The sequence below is a fragment of the Archocentrus centrarchus genome, chromosome 12 (genome assembly GCF_007364275.1).
Source record: "Archocentrus centrarchus isolate MPI-CPG fArcCen1 chromosome 12, fArcCen1, whole genome shotgun sequence".
NCBI classification, from domain to species: domain Eukaryota; kingdom Metazoa; phylum Chordata; class Actinopteri; order Cichliformes; family Cichlidae; genus Archocentrus; species Archocentrus centrarchus.
In genome coordinates, this window is record NC_044357.1 from 10,379,726 (window position 1) to 10,403,442 (window position 23,717).

The following is a 23,717-nucleotide window of genomic DNA, read 5'->3' on the forward strand; positions in this document are numbered from 1 at the left end:
GCATAAATGTTAAACTTGAACTTACAGTAATGAGTAAATAGGAAATAGCTCAGACTAAACACAAAGTTTCATATCAGTAAGTGTTAGATAATCATTTTAAAATGATGCTGATGGAGCGGTATGAGCTCCATCAGCATCATTTTCAGTTCAGTCAGACGTCTGATTACGTCTGACTGAACAGGGGAGTCAGACAATTAGAAATATTATTATTATTTTATATTTAGGTCTATAATTTGCTAGACAAAGACACTTTTTGTAGTTTTACACCACCGTCGTGGATTTTAGATCAAACAATCAAGATATGATTGAAGGGCAGACTTTCAGCTTTAATTCAGTGGGTTTAATAAACATGTTGCATTAACAGTTTAGGAATTACAGACATTTTAATACAGTCTCCTATTTTCAGAGGCTCAAAAGTAACTGGGACATTTACTGGCGAGCAGTTTAATGGCCAGGTGATTCAAAGCCTTGAATTTGTATTTTATAGCTTTCACTGTAATTTTAAATCTGAGACCCAAAGAGCTGTCAGCGCAAGTGAGAGAGGCTGAATCAGAGAGAGAGCAACAACATCTCTTAGCAGCATCCAAATCAACAATTTGGTACATTTTTAAGATGAAGGAACACCAAAAGGCCTGAAATACCACAGAAGACAAAGTGGGTGATGACAGAATTATTTCCATGGTTAAGAAAAACAATTTCGCAACTTCAGGCACACTCTCAAAGAGGTAGGTGTATCATTGTTAAGGTCTACAATCAGGAGGCACCTTCATGAATACAGAGAGGTTACAACAAACTGCAAACCACTGGTTACACACAAGAACAAAAAAAAGGCCAGATTAGACTATCAGTAAACATTCGACAGAGTACAAACAGAAGCTCTGGAAAAAATATATATATTTGTGCAGATGAAACCAAGATGAAGCTGTACCAGAATGACGGGAAGAGAACAACATGGAGAAGGACAGAAACAGCTCATGATCCAAAGCATACATTATCTGTCAGACATGGTGGAGGCAATGTTGGAGTGGACACGTGTGGCAGTCACCTGATCTCAGTCAAGTAAAGCCGGTTTTTCAGTTAATGAAGACAAAACTGAAGGCAGGGATGTCTGTGGATTTTTAGACTTCAGGCAGTCATTGACTGCAGAAGTTAATTTGAGTCTTTAAAAAAGGGGACTGTGCATAAAAATGTCCATAATTCCTAAACAGTAAAGGTTTTTATGAAAAACCCTTAAATTAAAGCTGAACCTCTACAAATCTACTGCAGTGGTGTACAGAGGCAAAACTACGACAACAATGTCTTTGTCCAACGAAGTATGGACCTGACTGCATTTTTATTTATTTTATTTGTATTTTTCAGAAACTCGTGTTACCATAGCTCTATTGTGAGACTGATATTTTGTATTTCTTCGAAATATTGTTGGCTTTTTTTTTTTTTGGGTTTGTTTTAGTTTTTTAAGAAATTGCAAAATATTTGACCAATAATTTATAAAATACCAAATATTTGAAAAATTTAAAACAATCAGCTTTGTTAGCGCTCTAACGGGCTACGCTAACTGATCCTGTTTTTAAAATGTTACTTTGACTTAATTTTAGTTTTTAATTTTCATGTTTTAAAAGTCCCTCACTAAAGGAAATTAAAGATGTGCGTTAGGCTGTCGTTTTTAAAAGCACACTCTGAGTGTAAAAGGTTTGCTCACTTCACATTAAACCGTTAGCCACATGCTAATGAAATAATCCTAAAAATCCATGAAACATTACAGTACTCTTCTTCACAGTTTTTTTTTTTTTTTTTGCTGCAGTCTTTCTACATGTATGAAAACATCTCCTTAAATGAAAAGTACAATCAACCTGTACTGTTTCATAATTTGGACTTTACAGGGTGCTAAAGTCCAGAGAAGAAGCCTCCCAGCAGAATGACTGGAAGCAGATGCGCAGAAGCGGCCGACCTGAGGGGCCGACCGGCTGTCCCTCTGAGGAGTTTGGCATCTATGGAAGCTGAGACAATGCGACTGAAAGTGGGATGGATGTGCCTGAAATTGTTCTGGAGCGGTGTCACCTGCTCTGCATCCTCCTCTGTGGAAAAGATCTGCGAGGTAAACTGAGCCAGCTGAAGAGAAAACAAAAACAAAAAAAGTTTTAAAGTAACAAGGAATTATTTTAAAAATAGAAAACATAATCTGAAACTACTGGGGCTTACTTGGGACCACGAGATGTAGATGGGGACCTCGTACAAAGTCCATATAACAGCTTGAGAGCATGGAGGGGTGGTGAGGCTGCCGTAATACCGGTAATACTGACTCATGTTGTGCTTCGGCAGGAGGCTCATCAGAGGGAATGGCTTGACTTTAGTTGCTTGTCCTTGGGGAAACATCCACAGACATAATGAGAAAATAGTTACAACTAACAGAAGAAGACAGGAGGGGATTTTCTTCAAGGCTTCTCTCACCTTTGTAAGCAACAGACGACAGTTTCTGTGATATGTGTCTAAAGTGCACATTGTCAGCATAAACAACCTGCAAAATATGACAAAATCAGGATAGTTTTGCTTTGGAAATTCCACAAATTCCCAATAATGTAGTTTAGGACTAGCCTCTGAAATAAACTGACATCAATGAAGAATCCAAGAACAGCAAGTCCTGTTGGATCATCCAGGGCAGCAGATAAATTTGGATGGATGGACTTCATATTGACTATGTGCATCTGCAAGTAAAGAAAAGCCACAGACATCAAGGGAAGGATGCGCTGCATCTGTGTGCTGAGGCAGGTGGCTCGTGACAGTGTAGCGCTGTCTACTGACCATACTGTACCTCCATTGGGTATCTGCGTCTGTCCACAGTGTGCTCTGAGCCGTTGGTGGCTGGTCCTCCCCAGTGGAAATGCAGCTGGACTGTGTGGTACACATCTGGAAGACCTCCACCACTCACTGTCATGCTGCTGCCAACCTGCAGTATGACTGAGAGCAACAGCCCACACGTCATCCGGAGCACAAACAGGACAAAATCGTACTCCCCCTCACAGGGTATTCACCTGAGTGCCCGTCGTTTTTGAGCGTCCAGTGGCCTGTTTGCATCTCATCGAAGCCCTCTAGATACAAAGCGCCCAGAGAGGCGTTTCTGATCATGTGATGGTCCAAATCGATGGGAGAATGATGGTGTTCAAGTAAGGGGTGACATGAAGGGAACATGTCTCCCCATGAGTAAGGATCTGAGGATGGAAAAGAAACCTCATGAGCACTAGACAGACAAAAAGTAGAAGATCCTCAGGGTCCCACTGAAACATACAAATTTTAGGTCTAACCCACTCTCCCTCTTTATTTTTTTGTTTTGCCTGGTCTCCTTATGTAAAAATACTTCATCCTATAAATAAACTCATAGCAATCAAGAATTCATCAGAATATCAGATTTTTTTTGGCTTTTATTTTGATAGGGGGCTTCAGACCTTTAACAGTGACTTCTTTTTGCCTTCAGAAGTGCCTCAGCTCTTTGTGAAATAGATTCGACAAGGTGCTGGAAACACTCTTCACAGATTTGAGTCCATAAGGGCACCCTGTGTAAAAAAAACTCTGCCAAATCAATCATCTCAAACTGGTTTCTTGAAATGACTTCACTGTACTCAAATGGATACCACAGTTACCAGATCCCAATAGAGCACCTTTGAGATGTGGTGGAATGGGAGATTCACATCATGGATGAGACTAATCTGCAGCAACTGTGTGATGCCATCGTGTCAATACGGATCCAAATGTTTCCAGCACCTTGTTGAGTTTGTGCTATGAAGAATTATGAAGGTTATAACCTGGTAAGAGCAAGGTGTACCTAATGAAGTGACCAGGGAGTGTCTACTGTAAGTCATTATGTGTTCACATTATAGCTGTGCCATTTAAACATTAAATATGTTCATGTAATATTATAAATATTGATGCAGTGGTTCTTTTTTTTACAAGCTCTCGCCACCTGCATGCAAATGATCTACAGAAATTACTGTTGAACTCTTTTCACTGCTCTAATCATAGAGTGAAAATCGTGACAGCACCTGCTCTAAAATAAAAAAACAATGAACATTACTCACCACAGTGTGGCTCATCATAACAGTAGTCATCTGCAATATGAAAATGGCACAGTGACGACAAACATCACTTTTCTTTCCTCTCATCCAATCGCATCAAACTGCACACAAGATACGTTTGCAAAATTGTTTCACCCTACGAGACCGGAGTCACGCGCTCACCTGAGTCAGCGTAAGAGCCGACAATCATGAGCAGAGCTGCAGTCCAAATCATCCTATGATCCCGATGGAGTGAGGTAGACTGAAACAATCAGGGGCGAATGTCCCGCTTAAATATTGGGAAGGAAGGTGAAAGCAGACTTATTTTCTCCCGGACTGATCAGTGAACCGTGTCATTACCAGTCTAGTGGTCTTTTCTGATAAACAGGCTCATTGATGCAGGGACAGCTTCACCCCCACCCCCCAGCTGCTGCTGCTGTAAGCATAGATGCCCAGTGACTAGTAACAAGCCCCATTCATCTCATGGGAAAGTCAGAGGATGTGTTAGCAGGCTGGATTAGAAGTGAACAGAATATATATGACTTGGTATAAAGAGGCCATAAAAATGACAACATATTTAAGTTTCAAATTTCTCATGGCTGTCCTCGACATTGATGCTTCACAGTGAAAGGGAGACCCTCTAATCAGTGCAGTCTAACATCCTCTGAGCAGCCAGATGAAACTCTCAATTTAAAAACAGAATTTTACACTTAAATGCATGATTTCAAGTGATGTTGCACTTCCTCTCTTAACAGTTCAGTGTTACATCTCTCCCATCCAGTAATAGATGATGTGATTCTGCCACTACTCGGCCCGTGTTAACAAAGCCTCTTTTCTTCACAGACTGTGCTTCTCAGCTGGGTATCACTGTCTCTGCTGCGCCTGCTGCCTTATGAGTCACCGTGAGGTGCACTATATCCGCTTTCTTTAAATTATGCCAATCTTTTGATCGCTGTGGATCGGACACTGTCGGGGAGGCGGGGGGGGGGATTTCCGTGCATCCCACCTTCATCCGATTTGACATTTGGTCACCAGAGGCAGAGGAATTTCCTCCACCAAGACTCGCAGAGCAGCTAAATGTCACGATTTAGGGAGGTTCAACATGAAGTTCAGCATGTGTTCGGAGCCACTGACGCACAACTTCGTCCTTCATGGTGCAGTTTATTTGGCATTTGATTAGATGTACATCTACCTCAGAAAAACACAAGCTCCCCTGCAAATTAAGCTTTTTTTTATTTTATTTTAAAGGCTATGAAATAAACAATGAAATGTAGCATTTGCTGTTTTATACATAAACCATTTCAAACCCCCCCCCCCCCCCCCCCCCCCCAAAAAAAATAGCTCTCACGCCACCATCAACACCACCTTCTAACACAGAAACTACAGTGTAAATGCAGCCAGTTGTGTGGTGGTGGGCAGGTTTTGAATGCATATGGAGATATTAAACTATAGGCAGGAGTCTTTGAGCCTACTGTACAGGACACACCGTTGAGCTTAAAATGTTTCCATCAAAATCAAAAGGAAAAAAAAAATCTCAGCATGCCAAAAGCTTAAAAACATGCACCACACGTCCATAGAGCAGGTTGGGGGTAAAAAAAACAAAACTAAAAAAGCTTGATTTTTAATAAAAAAAAAAAAATACAGACATAAAAATAGAAAATCAAACCAATATATCATCTCCTAAATGCACATGAACACGATACTTTTCCCACAATTTCTGTGAATATGATTTTGTTTCTTGGATAATCCACTGTGGATTGTCAAAGCAAAGAAAAAAAAAAAGAACGGGGGGGGGGGGGGGGGGGGGGGGGGGGGGTAGCTTAAAGAAAAAAACAACTGTTTTATAGATACAATACATTCAAACATAAGATACACAGATGTGCACAGTCAGACCCACATTTACAGCCGTTCTTGTTCTCCAGGCAGATCACGAGCGGTTTGGATGCTGGTGGTTTTGGGTCGGCTCTGATCTGCGCGCAAATCTGACTTCTTCGGGATTCCTCCTCTGACGGTTGTCACCATAATTCTTCCCAAATACACAACAGACCCTCAACACCGACACAGAAAAATTCCCGCCGCTACAGTCGGTGACGTCCCATCCATCACCAACTGAAAATAAATCTCAGTAACTGAGGTGCACCGTGAGACGAATCGCACAGAAACGCATCAGGGATGAAGGGACAGCATCCAAACATGACAACTGATCCAACCGAGGGATGAAAAATAATCAGCCAGCAAATACAGAATTATCCTGGAAAGAGTTGGTGATGAAACAAAAGCAACAATGGGATCATTTGCATGATTATATGCCTTAATGATTGGAGCAGTTCTTATATAAATGATTTTTTTTTTTTGGTTTTCAAATTTAATCTTCACATATACGCTTATAAAGCCTTCGTCTCTTCATTGATTAACGGGGGAAAAAAATAAAAAAAAAAAAAAAAATCAGCCTATGTCTATCCCACAATTAAACGATCAAGGTAACAACCTGCAGTCATAAATTATCAAAAAGGAGAGCACAATAACAAACTCATATTTATCAGTATCACAACATTCTTTGACACTACAGCGCCTCGTGTCAGCTTTGCTCGATAAAACCCCCCACAGCAGGAAATTAGCTGTACCTTGCAAGGTTAACCGCTTAACTACAAAACATGTCTCGCTGCAAATTTGCTCTATAAACCTGGAAGACAGCTTTGTGTGTCAGATTAATAAACGTGAGGGGGAACAGTTTCTGCAGAGCTCGAGCGACAGAGCGGGTGGATGAGAAAGTAACTGCAGCATGAAGAACGACTGATCAATACGGATGGGTTTGAAAGTATGCTGCAAACAGAAACAAAAGCTGGCTTTTGCCGTTCGTCTGCGGTTGTTTGCCTTGTGCTGGACTCAGACACACGAGTTTCATGGTTCTGACCTCAGGGTGTATTTACACCTGTTTTAAAAGCTTTTGTCAGTCAGTGCTAAAAGTAGAACTGCAGCCTTCTCAGAGTTTTTGTCTCTTTACTCGCTCAGATGTCAGTCTTTAAAAAAAAAAAAAAACACTTAGGAGAGCTGCTGAAGATTTTTCATAAAGAGAGTGCATGTGTAGCTGCTCCACCTTCTGATGTGTCTGTACAAACTTTAACTGTCCTCTCTGCAGTCAGCATTTTGTGCTCCTGTTGCAGAAAACATCTATGACCTCCCTCCAACGGCGGGTAATATGCGAGTATCCATCCACAGTCCTATACCACGGTGCTGAGGGAGGAGGCGCAGTCTGCAGGCATGGGAGTGGGGGCGTGGCCATCTGTCGGTGTGTCAGGCCCCACCAGGAGGGTGCTGCTGTCTATGGAGTCCTCCCTCTCCTGACAGGACGGCACAGAGTCTGGCACGGGGTCTGGGGCATTGGGAATATCGGCCTGGAGCCCGTTACCCATGGCGTTCATCTGGCTCGGCACCATGGAAATCCCGCTGTGTCCTGAAGGGTAAGACACAGACAGAGAAGGGGAGAGGAGAGTGTTATTCACTCCGTGCATGATGACATTTGTAAAGAACAAGAGGAAAGGATGGGCGCCTACCAAGGTCCACATAGAGGAGGCTGCCTGGGTTTATGGAGGCTTCGTATGGAGGGGGGGGGTCGTCGGGATGCTGGATGTCGGGGTATTTGTAGGCTGCGTATGGTGGAGGAGGCTCTTGAAAATGAAAAGCACCTCCCTCTCCATCATCAGACAGATGCAGAGGAGTGAGACCGGTGCCGAAGGCATCCGGGCCGTAGTCAAAGCCTGGGACTCGTCTTCCAAGGTTAAAGTGGTGCACTGAGATTAAGAGAAAAGAACAAACAGAATTAAAAAAAAAAAAAATGTACAGATGAAAAAAAAAATATTTGAGAGTCAAAGAAGGAAAACTGCCTCAATTAAATTATTTATATTTATCCATCTATTTCTGTAATATGTTCCATTTTTATTTTTCTCTCCATTTATTTCCTCAAATCTATTTATTTACATTTATTTACTATTTCAACTACAAGAGACAGTTAAAGTTTATTGTGCCAATTCTTTTTGCCTTTTGGTTTATTTGGTCCAGAAACTTTAGAGTGGAAGCAATTATTGTTCAGTCTCATGACCGTCAGAATAAGACGTGACTAGCTACATTTCACTTTCACTAACAGATTGCAAGTAGCTGCGATGACTGATTGACTGCCCAGAGGTTGAGGGTGCTGCCTGCTTACTTTTAATTAAAAAGGGAATTGCAGAGGTTACCTGGTGGGAGACAAGCCATCTCCAAACAATCTCACTTTGACTGCAATCACTCAGTCAAAGGTCTGCAAATAATTGCAACCAATCTGAGTCAGTCTTTTAATATGATTACTGTTGGGTTCATTTATTTACTGAAACTTTGGTTCTGGCAGTTTTTGTCATCCAGAGGTTTGTGCTGTCAATGTGTAATTATCAGGATTTTTCATTTCTTATACAGACACACTGTTTAAAGTGTAAAGTGTAAACTTTGTATCTCAGTAGTGCGGCACTTCATTCTTAATGCTCACAGTTTCCTCCAATCAGCGTTTCAATGCGTTCACGTCTCCTCTGACGGAGTCTGTGCACCATGAAGAGCAGCAGGGAGAGGATGAGGAAGGACGAGATGCAGCTGACGATTAGTCTCATCCCGCTGGCCATCGAGTCAAATAGACTATTTCCGTCTGAGGGAGACGAGACAAAAAAATAAATAAAAATAAATTCAGGATATTTTGTTGCAAACTTATCTTATAAAAACAATCTGCTGAGCTCATGCTCCTCAGCGAGTTAAGTCGATTTCTTTTGCTGAGCTTTGAAAGAAATTCTGCACTGTTTATAAGTGAACATCAGTAAATTTGCACATTTAACAACAGTTTCACACATTATCCTCGCAACACTATTTAGAACAGAAGCAGCAGCCAACTCTCTCTAAATGAGGCTAATTTTAATCCCCCTGACTCATTTAACTAAATATACTGGATATTAAACACAGTGTAAACGTCTGTAGGTGAGAAATTGTGCAGATCTTATGAATTACATCTTGTGGGATTATGAGCACTGGAACACTTCTAAGCATCAATTACATACTGGTAGTTAATCACTATTGGGATGTATTCAAATGTGCTTGGTGGTACCTGGATCCAGGCAGGTGAACTTGCAGCACTCTTTGGGATCCTTGCGGAAGTGCTGGCAGCCCTGCGGCCGCTCACACAGTGCGGCGACGCACATCTCAGGCTCGCCATCGTGACACGTGCAGCTCAGACACGGGTCATCTCCCTTGGGGGTGAAGTAGTAGCCCTCGTTTACAACATTGTCCTTTATATCCACACATGTCTGTCCTATAGAGGGATAAAAAAATAAGGTCAAAATAGACACACGGCCCTGGTAGACCAAATAGCTGCCTCCACATTTCTGGTAGCAAACAGAAAATGAGTCCATACTTCTCTTGCACAGAAATGGGAACTTCTTGTAGCAGTTCTCAGCGTGCCAGCTGTGCAGGCCTCGTTCGTTCATGCTTTTGATCTGAAAGCGCTGCAGCTGGGCACAGAAGACATTGTCCTGGGTGGTGGAGGCCTCCCCAGATTTTGCCAGACCCTCAGGAGGCAAAAATACCTGCATCGAGCCTGAACAACAATTTAAACGTCAACAGATTCAAATAAATTATAGAAAAGGTATATGTAGGTATTTTAAAAAGCCAAATCTTCAATACCTTTGTATGCTACTTCCCAGCGGCCCTCCAAGGAGTGGTTCTGATTGGTGATCACATACTGGTAGCCCACCCAAAACCTGAAAAAACAAACAAACATTTATACCATGCTCAAATGGTCTGAGTGTTTATGCATTAGCCAGTATTGGCCACTAGATGGCCTGCAACCAGTAACAGAGCACCATAACTTCTAAAACAACAAGCTCACACACTGCATAATTATCTTTATAAAAAAAGAAGATAGAAGAAAAAGCAAAGCAGAAGTTTAGAGACTAAACTTAGAGACAGAGCTGTTATCTCTTTTCAGGAACTGAAACACCACACTCGAGTTCTGGGTAATCAGCCAGCTTATTTCTGTGCCAATAAAGAAAACACCAAAAAAAAAAAAAAAACTCACTTGCACTGGTCTTTACACACTTTATCATCAAAATCCACCTCGATCTTCAGTATGAATTGCAGCTCCTCGTTGGTCACAAACGTAGCCAACGAGCCGTTGACTTTCTGACATGTATCCACAGCCTGCCAGTAGTTCTCGTTCCTCAGGTACACTTTGTAGCAGCTGGCCGTCTTCTCGTAGTGATGCCACCCGCTGGGGCATTTCTCTGCAGACAGAGAATACAAAGCTGGGCAAAGGATTGCGATGCAGATTCAATTCAAATAAACCTGCTGAGAGCAAAGTGAGACCCTTACTGTTGAAGCGCACCGGCTGAGCCACGCCCATGACGTCTTCCACCTGGTCGTATCCGTTGCCGAAACGAAACCTCTCCTCTTTTATAGCTGCAAAAATGAAGAAATAACGGTCAACAAGTGGACTTATTTGTACGCTCTGGAATAATAAATGTTACAGAGAACAACAGAGAGCGTTTTCAGCTGTTTATAGCCTGCGATAATGTTTAGAAATCAAAAGAACCACATATCGGTGAAATTAAAAGATCCAATTAGTATCCTCAATCTAACTGATACTAACTGGAGGAATATGAAAGCAGAACCAAAGCCTTGCTGGCCTCTAGTATGTTTCATCAGGAGTTTACAGAGGTTAAATCTGGACATGCAACACAATATAATATATCCTTATTAATGACAAAACTTAAATTTTATTGTGATGGATCTCTTGCTACATGCAAAAAAATACGGTACATTCTTTTGCAATGTTAGAAATTACAAAAAAATATATTTTAATGGTTCAAATGGGGATATTTTTACTACTTTTTCTTAGTATAAAACTGCAACACAAACTGCATTTAAAAACGTGGGAAACATGCGTGGCTGATATAGTGTCAGATATTAGCCGTTTGCTGATTTATAGTATTGGCATTTATTATAATGGCTGATGAATGAACGTTTAAAAATTAAAAAGGCAGGAGAAGCCACCTTCAGCCATGTTATGAGTGTTGATGTTACATAGTCTGTCCACCAGAGGGCACTCTGCAACTGACCTGTTGGCAGCACTTTGGAACAACCAGCTGATCGTAAACGCATAAATGAGTCATCCACAACTTGTTGTGACAATAAAACAAGTTTATTTTTACTAAATGAGGACGCATAAATATCTACACACCAAATGTTAGGGAAATCTGTGTCTGAAAGGAAAACAAAAATATATATATCGTAACTATATTGATGTTTAAATGACCAAATATCGGTATGGGTTATAAAAATCCTACACTGGTCTTTAAAAAATGTAACGATAATTCTGCAAAACTTTAAAAGAAATAGAAACAAATTCATTATCATTTGATTTTGGAAAGTAACTGCTAATCAGTTACAGATGGAATAAACACAATTGTAAGGGTTTGGAGATGGTGGCACCAAAAAAAACCAAAAACAAACAAAAATAAAAAACCAGGAGGTGGAACTGAAGATGTTAAGATTTTCATTGAGAGTGATCAGTATAAAGGATAACTCAGAGATGATTTGGGCATGTGCAGAGGAGGGATAGTGGGCAGAGGATGTGGAAGATGGAGCTGCCAGGCAGGAGGAAAAGAGGAAGACCACAGAGAAGGTTTATGGATGTAGTGAAGAAGGATATGCAGAGGGCTGGTGTGACAGAAGAGAGTGCCAGAGATCGGGTGAGATGGAGGGGAGATGATCCATTGTGGCGACCTCTGAAGGGAGCAGCCGAAAGAATAAGTAGTTGTTACAGACGAAATAAACGTAGTGTTTCTGTTACATGATGAAAACAGCAAATAAAGAAACTACTGAAAAAACACCTGGAGAAATATTCAGACGCATACGGTTTGTTCAGATTTATAACAGCATTTAAATTTTGCCTTGTTCTCTCAGTCTATGATGTTTATGACAATATCCTGTATCGACAGTTTTGGACAGTGACTAAAAGCGACCGGCCTCCTGTTTTTACCAGCTGGGTATTTTCCTCTTTTCAGCTAATGCTGTAAAGCTGAGACATTTCTATTTGAATTTGCCAGCCTGGTATTCATTGTGAACACTGCTCCACCTTTCCATGTTATTCAACAAAAAGACACCCTAACAAAAACAGCAACTCTGCAGCAAGCTGCGGATTAATGTGACAATAACTCCCTTACTGTGACTTGAATAAGATTTTGGTTTTCCTTGCATTTCTCAATAAAGTGAAACTTTTTTTTTTTTTTTTTTAAATAATACTCAGCAGTCTTCCGACATATACACTTCTGTAAATGTAGTACCAGTTTCCGGTTTTACTGGTGAATAGAAAGAACAGAAAGAAGAAAGCAGAAGGAAGTTTCTTCTTAAGTGGTTGTGTTAAGAACGTGGCTTTACTGCAGAATGAATAGAGCTCAGTGTGAAACATTAATCGGTTAACAGCGTAGTGGGCATAAAGCATTAACTAGGAGCATGCTAGACCGCTGTATGGAGGTCACAAGCTGCACTCAATCCCTTCAATAATTCCTGTTATGCTGTCGGATATCTCGGGATAAGGTCTTTCTAGATTTAAGTAGAGAACAATAGGATTTCAGTCAAAGGCTTACTGACATCTATTAACTAGCAGTAAACAAAAACAGAGACATGTGCAGCCACTCAGCATTTATCCCTTCCTCTGTGGAAGTTTGCTTTTTTTTCCTTTCTAGAATCAGACTGAAAAATGTCAAAATGCCTCAGAAAAAATGGATCCAGGCAGATCTGAAGTGTGTTAAATATTGTCTGAATCTCAGAAGGCATAATATTGGCTTTAATAAATGCATACAGCCTGCAGAAATACCCTAGAGCGATGCAAGCACTTACGTGCGCAGCACAGTAACTTCATTAATGTGGATGGGTCTGGATCTGCTGCTAAAAAAAAATGTTTTGTGTTCCTTTTCTGCACATCATACAGACTTCAGGGATACATGGTGGAATAGATTGTAATAAGGCAGCCCTCCTCTGGAGCTGTCACTGTCACTCCCAATAGTCTCCAGCGTTTGCTTTTCCTGGTTCAAACCTGCTGTGTGAAGTCTGCATGTTCTCTCCTGCCTCCCGTAGAGCAAAGACATGCTTGTTGAGTTAACTGGTGTGTTGCTAGTTATTTCTCTGTGTTAGGCCTCTAAGAGACTGGCGAATTGTCCTGGGTGTAGCCAGGTGTCATAGCTGTGATAGCCCCCCTGCAACCCCGAGTTGGATAACCAGTGTAGATTTAAATATATTGATTCTCCTTCAGCTGCCTCTCACTGATCTGAACTGCCATGTTCTTTCCAAGAGAGAGCACATATAATTCCTGTTCTTATTTCTCACTCTCTCTCTCACACACTCTCTCTCTCTCTCCTTTATCAAGTCTGCTAATTTTCTCTGAGTAGATGACATGGGTCATAAATCACACGAACTGGCTGCATCTTTGTTTTGGAGCATTGATGGTTAATCGCCCGCAGTACTGTTAACATGTAAACACCTGTCTACTCACTCCTGCTTACTAAATCTGTTCATATATTTAATATATACTGAACATCTCTCAATTTGGCTTGATTAGATCCCACTGTATCCTTTAAGCATTCAGCGTGAGTTCGCACCTGTATTTAGAGCCGCTCTGCTGCGACCTGATCATCTGAGCGTGAAAAGGTTCTAAAAGGTTCTGGGTGTTGCTATTCTCTCCGAAAAATCAATCGCATTATGGGTGTTAGGTAACAGACTGGGCGTGAAAGGGCTTAAGTGAGCCATACTCACGGGGACAGTCCATCTCGTCGCTCTTGTCCTCACATGCTGTCCAGCCGTCACACTGCCAGGACATTGGGATACACTGCATCTTCCCACTGCGACAGGCAAACTGCCCGGGGCTGCAGCGCTGCTCTGTAACACAAAAAGAGGGTCCGTGTGGTTAAACCTGCACATAACAGAGCTTCTCCTAACAAGAGAAAACCATTTAAGCTCCGAGTGCAGCAGACTGAATGGCGCCACGTGAGCTTTCAAGGCAGTTAATAAAATAAGATATCTTAGATGGTGATGGGGTAAATGTACAGTGAGAGCTGCTCGATTATGGCAAAAATAATCATCGCCATTCCTTTGGCCAGTACTGAGATCTAATAATTTAACACAGACTTTGGAGAAAGAAAAAAGAAAGAAAGATTTTATTAAAAAATATAGAGGGGCAAATGTAAAGGAAAGGGGTGCACTTAAAGACCAAACAAGCACATTATTGCAAAATGCACAATATGTTCTTTTAATAAATAAGTGGTAGCCAAAACTGTAACTGAATTAAAATTCAATAACTGTACTTCCTGTGATCCTGTTTGTTCACTCGCCAATTATTAAACAAAGAGAGGGAAAAGCCACGGCCATTACTGACCGAGTATGTTTGGATTTCCCAAACTTTTTCAGAGATGTTGATCACCTGTAAGGAGCAACCTTTGTCTGTAATAATCTGCACAGCCATTTCATCGTGTCTGCAAGCTACCGCTTTCTGTTTATAGTTTGCTGTTGACAGAATCCGTTGCTGAGAGTAACTTATGATATTAAACAACATTCGAGCACTGAGGATAAAACAGTTCTCCTGTAAGCAGCTCAGTGATGACAGCAACTGAAGACATAAAGCAGACCGTATTTAACTTTTATACTTTGCCTGTTTTAGTGGCCTGTGTACTACATATATAGCATTGAGCTTTCCCGCTGTGATTAAACAGGTCAACCTGCAATCTCGATGTTACTCATCATGAGATCAGTGACTTATCACTATTCACTTGTTTTTAGACCGTTTTAGATCAGGACAGCTTCAGCAAACCCAGGATATCAAGGTAAACGGAAAGCAGAAAGATGGGTTTTAACAAGTCATCAAGGCCTTTATCTTAGTGAGTTAGACACATTAAAATACAATTAGTGTGTATCATCTGGTACCTTCTCTAAACACTCTGAAGAAGACCTTTTTTTTTTGTCATACCCCCCCCCCCCCCTTTTATTCCACTCAACTTTTTATACCTAGGATATCTTCTCCATATCCGGCTTCACTTTCCCCAACACTGGTACCATAACTCAGGCTCTTTGCCTTTACTAAATGCAGCCCAGTCGCGCTTAGATGCCCACCTAAAGGCAGGTGCATTAACAATCACAAGCATGGACAGGTCAGCAGATTAAATTGTAATATTGGAAGAATGTTGGAAGAATCAACAGCCTGTGTGAGCGTGTGTGATAGGAAAAGCACTGCACCTTAGTACAGCATTATAAAGTGTTGTTTGAATGTGTGTGCACATTAAGTGCTTCTGTCAGTAAGACTGGGAAAGTGCTATAAAGCAAATTTCAACCGCGGGAGAAGAGAGGCCGAAAAAAAAAAAAAAAAAAAAAAAAGCCATCTGCTAACCCCCTGTTAAGGTAACAGACTTACAGCAGCTCTGTTATTAAGACACAGGAGGATCTGACATCTAATTACAACTGTGGATTCTGTAGAATTAATATTATAATTATATACTATACTTTTATAAGAACATAGACAATTTCAGATTTTTCTTTCAGCTGCAGCCTTGTGTTAAAGAGAGAAACAGAAAAAAAGTAAAGAACAAAAATAAAAACAGAATGCAAACCATACATTTGTTTTAAAAAGGAATGTTGCTTCTAAGAATCTACATTTCTTAGTAATGTTTTCCTGGGAAAGACTTTAGGCGGTCTTCTATTATGAGAAAAACTAAATCTGAGGCTTCCAGGAAAAGTGATGCAGGCAGTGGATTTGTACACACTGAGCTCTTATCTCAGTAATAACCGGCAGCAAAAGTTAGGTTGGTGAAAAGGGGAACATCTTTGTCACAGTGAAAACTCGGAGTTACTCCTGAAGTTGCTTCACTAATCCCCTAATCCTGCTCTGTGGTAAAGGCCTCAAAGGTGTCAAACATATGTCCCGCTGCGGACCCACCACAGGCTCCAATCTGGCCTAGTCTGGTGATGTTTGTGATGCATGACACACCACAGCAAAGTAAGATGGTCAAGCCGAGGAGTCATGCCAACGTGGGGTTTTTTTGGGTTTTTTTTGTTAGTGTGACAGTACAGTCTAAGGTCACAAATTTTAATCTATCGATTTGTGTTTCTTGACTCAAACTTTTCCACTTTTATGATGTTTTCAGGCATGATATTCCAAAATTTCCCTCCTTATTTTTGTGTCCCTGAACATGAATTTTCATCAGATTGTCCAGGTACACAAAATCAGCTTTTCCCAGCTTTTACACTTGAACTGTGTCATTTAAAAAATTTTTAATTATCATTATTTGTTTAGAGTTTGACAAAAAAAACACTTTATTACAACTTAAAAACTACCAGCTTAGGTTAAAGCAAAAAGATATTTTCACAGCTCAAGAGATGAAACATACTTCTCACTCAAATACATTTAGTAGTGGGACAATTTTTGCCCATGAATATGAACAAATAGACTGCTTATGTGAATATTTAACATTGTGTTATGAGCTCAGGCTGGACAGTAGGCTGAATGAATATAAAAACTGAAATTTAAATTCCTTTTCTTTAGACACCTCAGGCTGTTCACTGGTTTTCTAAACAGATGGTTTATTAAATGTGAAAATAAAAGAAAGGGAAATGTGTTTTATTTTAAACAATAGCTTTAATGGTCCTGCCATTTGAGATCAAATTTTGCTAAATGCAGCCCATGATCTAAAATTTGGTTTAGACTTAGTATAATACAGGGACGACTCTGCTGTGGAAAATGATATGCTAAAATTTTAAAACAATTTCCAGTGACCTGCAGGTATATTCTAACAAAAAGGAAACTATGTTTTAAAAAAACAAAAACAGACTGCATGCTTACCTGACAATAATCTTGCCAGAGCTACCCGCGGACCTGAAACAAATAGGAAAACAAATAGAGTGACTATCCTGTGTGTCAGCGTGTTGTCTTCAAGAAATTTTTAATTTCATTTGATTCAGTTTGATTAAAAAAAAAAAAAAGTATGCTGTTGATGCTGTTCGTGAAGTTCTCTCTCTTTTTTTTATTTTTTACTGTCACCTATTCTGTCCAGTTTGTGAGGATAAAGGTAGTCATGCATACCTGCAGAGGAGCCACATCTTCCACTTGCCTGACAAATACAGGACCATGATTTTTTACTTAGAAAGACAAAAACAAACAAACAAACAAAGAAAAAAAAAACTCCGAGCTATTTCAAGGTTATTATTTCATCTGTGTACCAACTTTCTTCACTGACCCTAAAACCCTCTCAAACCAGACCTCCAGCTTTGGTAATCAACACAGCTGCAACCACAACCTACACTGGACTTCAATAGTGAGTATTATTTTCATTTATTTAAATTATTTTCTGTCATTTATTTTTATGGGCATTTTTAGTTCTCATTAAAAAAAAACAAACAAACCTGTAAATAATGATCAAAACAAAAAATCATTATCATTAACTGTGTCGCAAAGATGTAGCCTAGTGAAACAAAAACAGCAGTTTAAGATCAGGACAGCTGAAGTTAGTTTGAAACTGCGCTTGTGAACCTTCCAGACTAACAGGATCAAACTGTCAAAAGGTGTTTTAAGAGGCGTCTAACACGGCGGATGTCACCTCTTAGTTAATGCTAAGTGGATTGAGGCACATTATGGGCACATCTCTGTCTCCTGGGAGCGAATGCATCATCGCTGAGCCTGAATGTATGTCAAGATGACTGATAACTTTGAAGACATTGAAGATCAAATACATTAGAGGGGACTATTAATAATTCATGTTTATAATGAATAATTGTGAATAGGTTAAAAAGCGGTTTTCTCAAGTAGAAACTGGGGCAGAAGGTGACAGGCCTTAGATGGAAGCAGGCTTGTATTAGAATTAAGTTTTTAATTCTAATGACCCCATTTAAATCGGTGTACTCAATGAAGCCTTGTCCTGATTTGTTCAAATTTGCCCTCTTAAATTTGCTACATTATGCTTACAGGCCCTCATATTTCAAAAGTGAAGGGATTCCCCCTTTAAATGTCTCCACAAGGGGGATTTATACATTTTGGGAGGGATCAGGGCCAGTGCTAGCCCACTATGCTAAAGGGTAAGCTGGGTGGGATCAAGTTTGGAGGTTTGAATAACTGATTAGTAACATTCAGGTTGCTGGTTTGAGTCCCTGTTCAGATGAAGGCATCTCCTCTCTCCGAAATGACTGTTTCTGAATACTCCTAGTTACTTTTTATAAATTTAGATGTCTGCCTTCCTTCAACTTCACATCTTTGAAGTCTGTCTGTGTATGCCAGTGAAGCCTTTTGAGACGAGGGAGTTTGCAGAATCTCAGAAACATGGAGGAAGAGCACAACCGCTGTCCACACTGGATATCGATTCACCTCTGCAGTGAATCTGACCAGCCGTTCTGCACTGGTTTGAAAACTTTTAGTTTTTTTAATCGTGTGCGGGATTTTTATAATTTGTGGCCCGGGTTTGTGATATTAAATGTTTTCCATAACCAGATATCTGCATAAGAAGCTGCAGAATCTGCAGGCAGCAGGCAAAATTCTTGGTAGCAGTTCTGGTTTCCATTTTGAGTCTCACTGACCAGTACAGACTGGGCAAACAGGAATGCACTGGCTGAAATGGGATCTCAAAAACCACCTGCACTTGTCACAATTTAGCTATTTATTACAATTTTTCTTTAATTATTTGCATTCATAGTCAGACTATAAACAATGACTGTCCCACAAAAAGGAAGCCCTGGTCTATGTATGATTTATCTTTTATCTGATATCCACTGGCTATGCTAGTAAGCTCTGAAAACTTCTTTGACTGTAATTTTTTTTTTTTTTTAAATAAAGAGCAGCACATCATTCTGAGCACCCAGTGTGCTGAAAGCTTTGCCAATCTAGCATGAGAAAAATAAATAAAACACAGCCCGAGCAAGCTTCTGATATGCCATCTCAGGGTGCCACAAATAAAAAACTCGACACTTTGTGTAACAGCTTCAAATTAATATCCCTAGTGTTGCGTTGGACACAAGCCCTCTCGCTGAGTGTGGCTGAATGAACACTCGCCAGAGGAGGATGTGAGTGTTCTCCTTGCCTGCACATGGCTGCCAGATAATGTAACAAATCCTCTAACAGCCGACTACATTTTAATTTCAAATTTTTTTCCCCATATTTTCCTACTAATGAATATTGTAATAAGACTCGTTGCTAGGGCTAAGAAGCAAACAAAGCCCAAATCCTGCTGGTTACTGGCTGACTCTTTATATAGCTACATGTGCTCCCTCAGAACTATAAAATAAAAGCATCTATCTGAGCTCCATTTGAAGAACGAGACTCTGTGCACATCAGTATTCATGCTTTCTGTACATTTCTGGTATCTGTGCTGCTCAACAATCCACAAATGCTCCTGGCATCAGAATAAGATGCCTGCAGCTTTCTGCTTTAGGCTATCAGATATTACAAGCTGAAGGCACAGCTTGTGCATATCCAGATTAAAACAGCCTGTCCATGTATCTTCATCATTATAACAATGATAAGGCAATTACTGTTTTGTTACTGAGGTATGAACAGGAAAACTCATAGATTTCAACTTAGTTAAGGGCAATAGGGGGAAAAAACATCCCTTACTGAGGCTGTTTTTCCATTGTTTTATGATCTGTACATGTTGACAAAAGAGTCAGCAAACACTGGCTACCCCGAGAGAAGTGAAGCCTCTGCATCTCTTATATAACCGACTGCAAAACACAATAAAGACTATGAGACTGCCCCAGCTCAGTCCCGCTCAAGTGTAACGGCACAATGAACCGGCCTTGTGCACAGACTGCATCATCTCCAGCCACTGATGATTCACATCAGTGCTGAGCTTTGCTGTTAAAAGCAGTGTGTGGGTATGGACATTCATTTCTTTCTTCCTTTTGTTTTTTTTGTTTTTTTCCCCTCTTTGCACCACCTCACAGCAAAATTTTTATCTGCATTGTGCGCATGAAAGTGCTCCTGGTCAACTTCCTATGATAAGCAATCAAAGTAAAGCACTTTTCCTGTATTGACACTTCCAGTTGAGATGTGAGATGCACTTAATACTTAAAATGGTAAACAGTAGCCCTACAAAACAGAGCTATATGAATGCAGCCTATAATATTATTAGGAAAAGTTTACACCATTACCAAAGTAAGTAGTGTCCAAGGGGTAATATGGATTAGCTTTGTGGACCAAATTACCATATTAGCTACAAGACTCCTTATGAAATAATTCTTTGCGTCACTTCTAATATTTTCAGTTCCTCTACAAGTGCTGAACAAACCAAGACAAGAAGTGTCACAATATTTCAGGTCTAACAGTAAGAAAGTCTTGCTCATAAGACAGAAATGTGAAGGAGGTCAGGGTGTGTGAAGGAGATAAGCCCTTCAGAAATGTTAAAAATGTACGAAGATGACGTAGTTTAGTGGGCGGCCAAATGAATGCCTCCACAACTGAAAATGTTGAGAAATAATTTAAGTTTACATGTACTATCAGATTCTGAATTGTATTTCATCAGTCTTGATCTGAAGTCAAATGTTCAAGTCATGTAGCTGTCAAGCTTTGGAACACACGCACACACACACACACACACACACACACACACACACACACACACACACACACACACACACACACACACACACACACACACACACACACTGTGAAAAGTATGATTACCCAGACAAAAAGCAGCAGTTTGAAACCAATACAGGAAAAAGCATAGGGTTGAAATGTTGACAAAAAAAAAAAGCCAGCCTTTACTTGCCCAGCTTGTAAAAACAAAAGATGATGCATTCATTTTTGAGCATTTAAGCAAATCACGACTTTGCTCTTTGGAAACTCCCAATATAAATAAATGTTTGCCCAGGGAGCAAACCTTGACACGACCGGGCAATAAAAAGCATGCCGTGTTTAGTGTGCCAATTGTTTTCTAGGCAGGAGGTCTCTCCTTTGGAGTGAGCCAAACAATAATGTGTTTATTCATGAGGCTGAACTGATAGCCACAAATGTCAGGATCACAAGACCAGGATTAAAGGAAACCACAAGACATATTTGGCCTCTTGCTGCTCAAATGGATATCTGAACAGCACCTTACAAGCTCTGCATTTGAGGCAAAAGTAGTACACATTTTCAGCTAAGACAAATGATAAAAATAATTTACCCGTTAGGCTTTTTGAGACCTTTAAAGGTGTATTTTATAATTACCTCTGCCATCAGGGGGCAGCGATTTTACTAGTGGTTATGCTCAGATGTTTTTGGACATTTGCTACTGTTTAATTCTTGATATTTCTTTTAAGCTACTCCTGTTTCCCAATGAGGCGAACCCTCGTGCCAGGCTGCAATTATAAAACGCGAGGTGCTCTTAATGACTTGGCTAAATAAAGGTTACACTGACTCACTACACCACCTTAAGGTGCAAACTGCTATTATGCAAAAATACAGCCCACCACCAGTTTCAATTCAGCTGATAGCTCTTTAACACAATACACGTACGTTTTTTTACACACAGGAAAAATAGGAAACTCCCTTAAGAGGAAAAAAAGTGAGGCAATATTGTGCTGAAGTTGAGCCATTTTAAACAAATATGCACATTATATATTTCATTATTAAAAGGGATTTGTGTGGGGTTTTTTAATTTATTTTACAGTATGTCCTACGTATAGATGCTGTGATATTTAAAAAATTTAAAAAATGTTTTATTTTTATTATACAATCCACAATCTTTTTCGTTTGTGGGAAACCCAAAATGGAGGTGAAAAAAAAAATCATATGAGAAACATATTTTTATGTATAGACTTTCCTTCCACCTCCCTGTACCTATGTGCTGCACAACTTAGTGTAAATAATTTGCCAAAATTGAGACAAAACACCCAATAAACCAATTTAAACATTATTCTTTTCAAAGATTCTTTTACATATGAATATTTGTTGGAACATAATATTCATACAGTGACACGACAGCCCTAGCCCTGAGTCTCCAGCATCTATTGCCTCAGAGACATATGACGCATTACACTTGAATCTCTGAGTTACCTTTAGACACTGTTATCGTTTTAGTCATCACACTGCTTTAGTGTGCTTTGCCTGAGCTTGCAGCTCTATGAACCAGGTTCAGTGATGCAGGAGCATGAATCTCTGACATGCATTTCAAATCGCAGCTTCACGGCGGAAGCGGAGACCAACCGAGGAATGTAGTGAAGCCTAAATACACCTGAACTGTTTACAAAGCTTTGGACGGAGCTGAGCTACGTTTCCCACCTTGTATAAGCAGAGACGAATAAATGTTTGTCTGCTGTATGAAAAGGTCAAAACTGGCTGGGCGATTTGAAGCGACCTTGTTTATTTAGAGACTTACTTGATTTTCAATTAAAAAATATAAAATAATAATTTGGTTTCGTGACTGCACGCTGTTGGGGTTAGTTGGTATACTTTAAAAGATGAAATATCAGTAGAGAGCCAGCAGCAGCAAGGCGGTCCGCCCCACTGCGCTGCTGCAATAGCAGCACGAAAACGGGTCAAAACGCACCAGAGTCCCCGGTTTGTGGAGCAGGCCTCTCCGCTGAACCTGCCGCCTCTCGCCGACAGCTCTAATCCGTTTCTCCCACTTTCTAGTCGAGCCCGGGGGGATAGATGCACAAGAAAAACAGCTCTGCGGGGGTATTTACCTGTCCGTGGTGGGTCCGTTAACGTGAGGACGAAGAGAAGAGAGAAGAGGACGAAACTGCTGCTGTCAGCTTTCGGCAACATTTATCCTCCATTCATAGTCACTCCTCTATCCAGAAATTTAAGATATATTCCAAGGATCTGCACCGCCGCCGCCCTCTCTGAAACTACAGCGCCCAAAGCTGAACGCAATATGAGCCCATTTTCACGCACTCGGAGCGGCAGCTAATGGAAGAAAACAGCGTGTGTCCAACATAGTCGCACCGCGGTCGCGCTTCCGAGCGGCTAACGTTAGCCGAGTTGCTCCGCCGTTAACGTCCCGTCGGAGCGGCGCTCGTCCAAGATGGCCGCGGCCTCCCATCACAACAATCCCAAACACGCAGCGCGTACACTGGCTCATCAGCCGGAGGAGCCGCCGGGGCGGAGCTTACCGCCTGCGTGTGCGTGTTAGTTGGACCATAATCCAGGTCCAATATTATCAACAGTTGAATATTTTTATTCAAATACAATACAGTAATTAATACAAAACTGAAAGGGTACACCACGTACATCCCACTATTTATTATCTGTGGTAAATACCATATTTATAAAAATAAATAAATATATTTTTTAAAACTTTACCAATTAGTTTAAACAATTTAACACCATAGTAATTAATGCAATAAAATTATAATCTATGTAATATACTGTATATAACTGATACTCTGACAAATGTAAATGATTTAATTTAATGTTGTCTTTGATTTTGATTTTCTTTTATTTTCTAGTCATTTTTATACCTCTGCTACAACGTTCAACAAAATTAAGTTGCTGGGGAAAAACATGTATATAATCACTGAATATTATTAAACATAATTTTTTATGCTTAAGTTGTTGATGTAAAGCATATTTGTCAGTCCTAAATTAATCACGTAAATCCCATTTTGTTTTAGATTAATAAAAATGACTAGCCTAATTAAACC

At 40.3% G+C, this 23,717-nt stretch overlaps 2 protein-coding genes across 4 annotated transcripts; both read right to left on the reverse strand.

The window, feature by feature from the left end:
* Positions 1–1,884: 1,884 nt before the first annotated feature.
* car15 (carbonic anhydrase 15) lies at positions 1,885–4,281 on the reverse strand. Its single transcript, XM_030742496.1, has 8 exons — positions 4,230–4,281; positions 4,071–4,100; positions 3,030–3,206; positions 2,810–2,955; positions 2,610–2,702; positions 2,449–2,515; positions 2,200–2,360; positions 1,885–2,109 (listed from the first exon to the last, which is right to left on the reverse strand). Exons 1-8 carry the CDS (start codon positions 4,279–4,281, stop codon positions 1,885–1,887), a joined length of 951 nt encoding a protein of 316 aa, XP_030598356.1.
* Positions 4,282–5,495: 1,214 nt separating this feature from the next.
* dgcr2 (DiGeorge syndrome critical region gene 2) lies at positions 5,496–23,121 on the reverse strand. Of its 3 annotated transcripts, XM_030742494.1 has the most exons (11): positions 22,758–23,121; positions 16,945–16,977; positions 13,872–13,994; positions 10,431–10,517; positions 10,138–10,342; positions 9,744–9,820; positions 9,475–9,657; positions 9,169–9,372; positions 8,566–8,718; positions 7,601–7,837; positions 5,496–7,500 (listed from the first exon to the last, which is right to left on the reverse strand). In XM_030742494.1, exons 1-11 carry the CDS (start codon positions 22,837–22,839, stop codon positions 7,268–7,270), a joined length of 1,617 nt encoding a protein of 538 aa, XP_030598354.1. In that variant the 5' UTR covers positions 22,840–23,121; the 3' UTR covers positions 5,496–7,267. The 3 variants fall into 3 exon arrangements, with proteins under 3 accessions (XP_030598354.1, XP_030598355.1, XP_030598353.1); XM_030742495.1 differs by lacking the exon at positions 16,945–16,977; XM_030742493.1 differs by having other exon boundaries at positions 9,169–9,657; positions 22,758–22,839.
* Between the last annotated feature and the right edge of the window lie 596 nt (positions 23,122–23,717).

What these genes read in the sequence shown, in the direction of transcription:
- car15 (XM_030742496.1), bottom strand. Translation starts at nt 4,281, where the DNA reads ATGATTTGGACTGCAGCTCTGCTCATGATTGTCGGCTCTTACGCTGAC. An exon ending in CAAAAACGACGGGCACTCAG is followed by an intron (nt 2,956 to 3,029) that starts GTGAATACCCTG and finishes TGTTGCTCTCAG; the next exon opens with TCATACTGCAGGTTGGCAGC. An exon ending in GTCGTCTGTTGCTTACAAAG is followed by an intron (nt 2,361 to 2,448) that starts GTGAGAGAAGCC and finishes TGTTTCCCCAAG; the next exon opens with GACAAGCAACTAAAGTCAAG.
- dgcr2 (XM_030742493.1), bottom strand. Translation starts at nt 22,839, where the DNA reads ATGTTGCCGAAAGCTGACAGCAGCAGTTTCGTCCTCTTCTCTCTTCTC. An exon ending in CGACGAGATGGACTGTCCCC is followed by an intron (nt 10,518 to 13,871) that starts GTGAGTATGGCT and finishes TCATTTTTGCAG; the next exon opens with CTATAAAAGAGGAGAGGTTT. An exon ending in AACGCTGATTGGAGGAAACT is followed by an intron (nt 7,838 to 8,565) that starts GTGAGCATTAAG and finishes TCTTAATCTCAG; the next exon opens with TGCACCACTTTAACCTTGGA.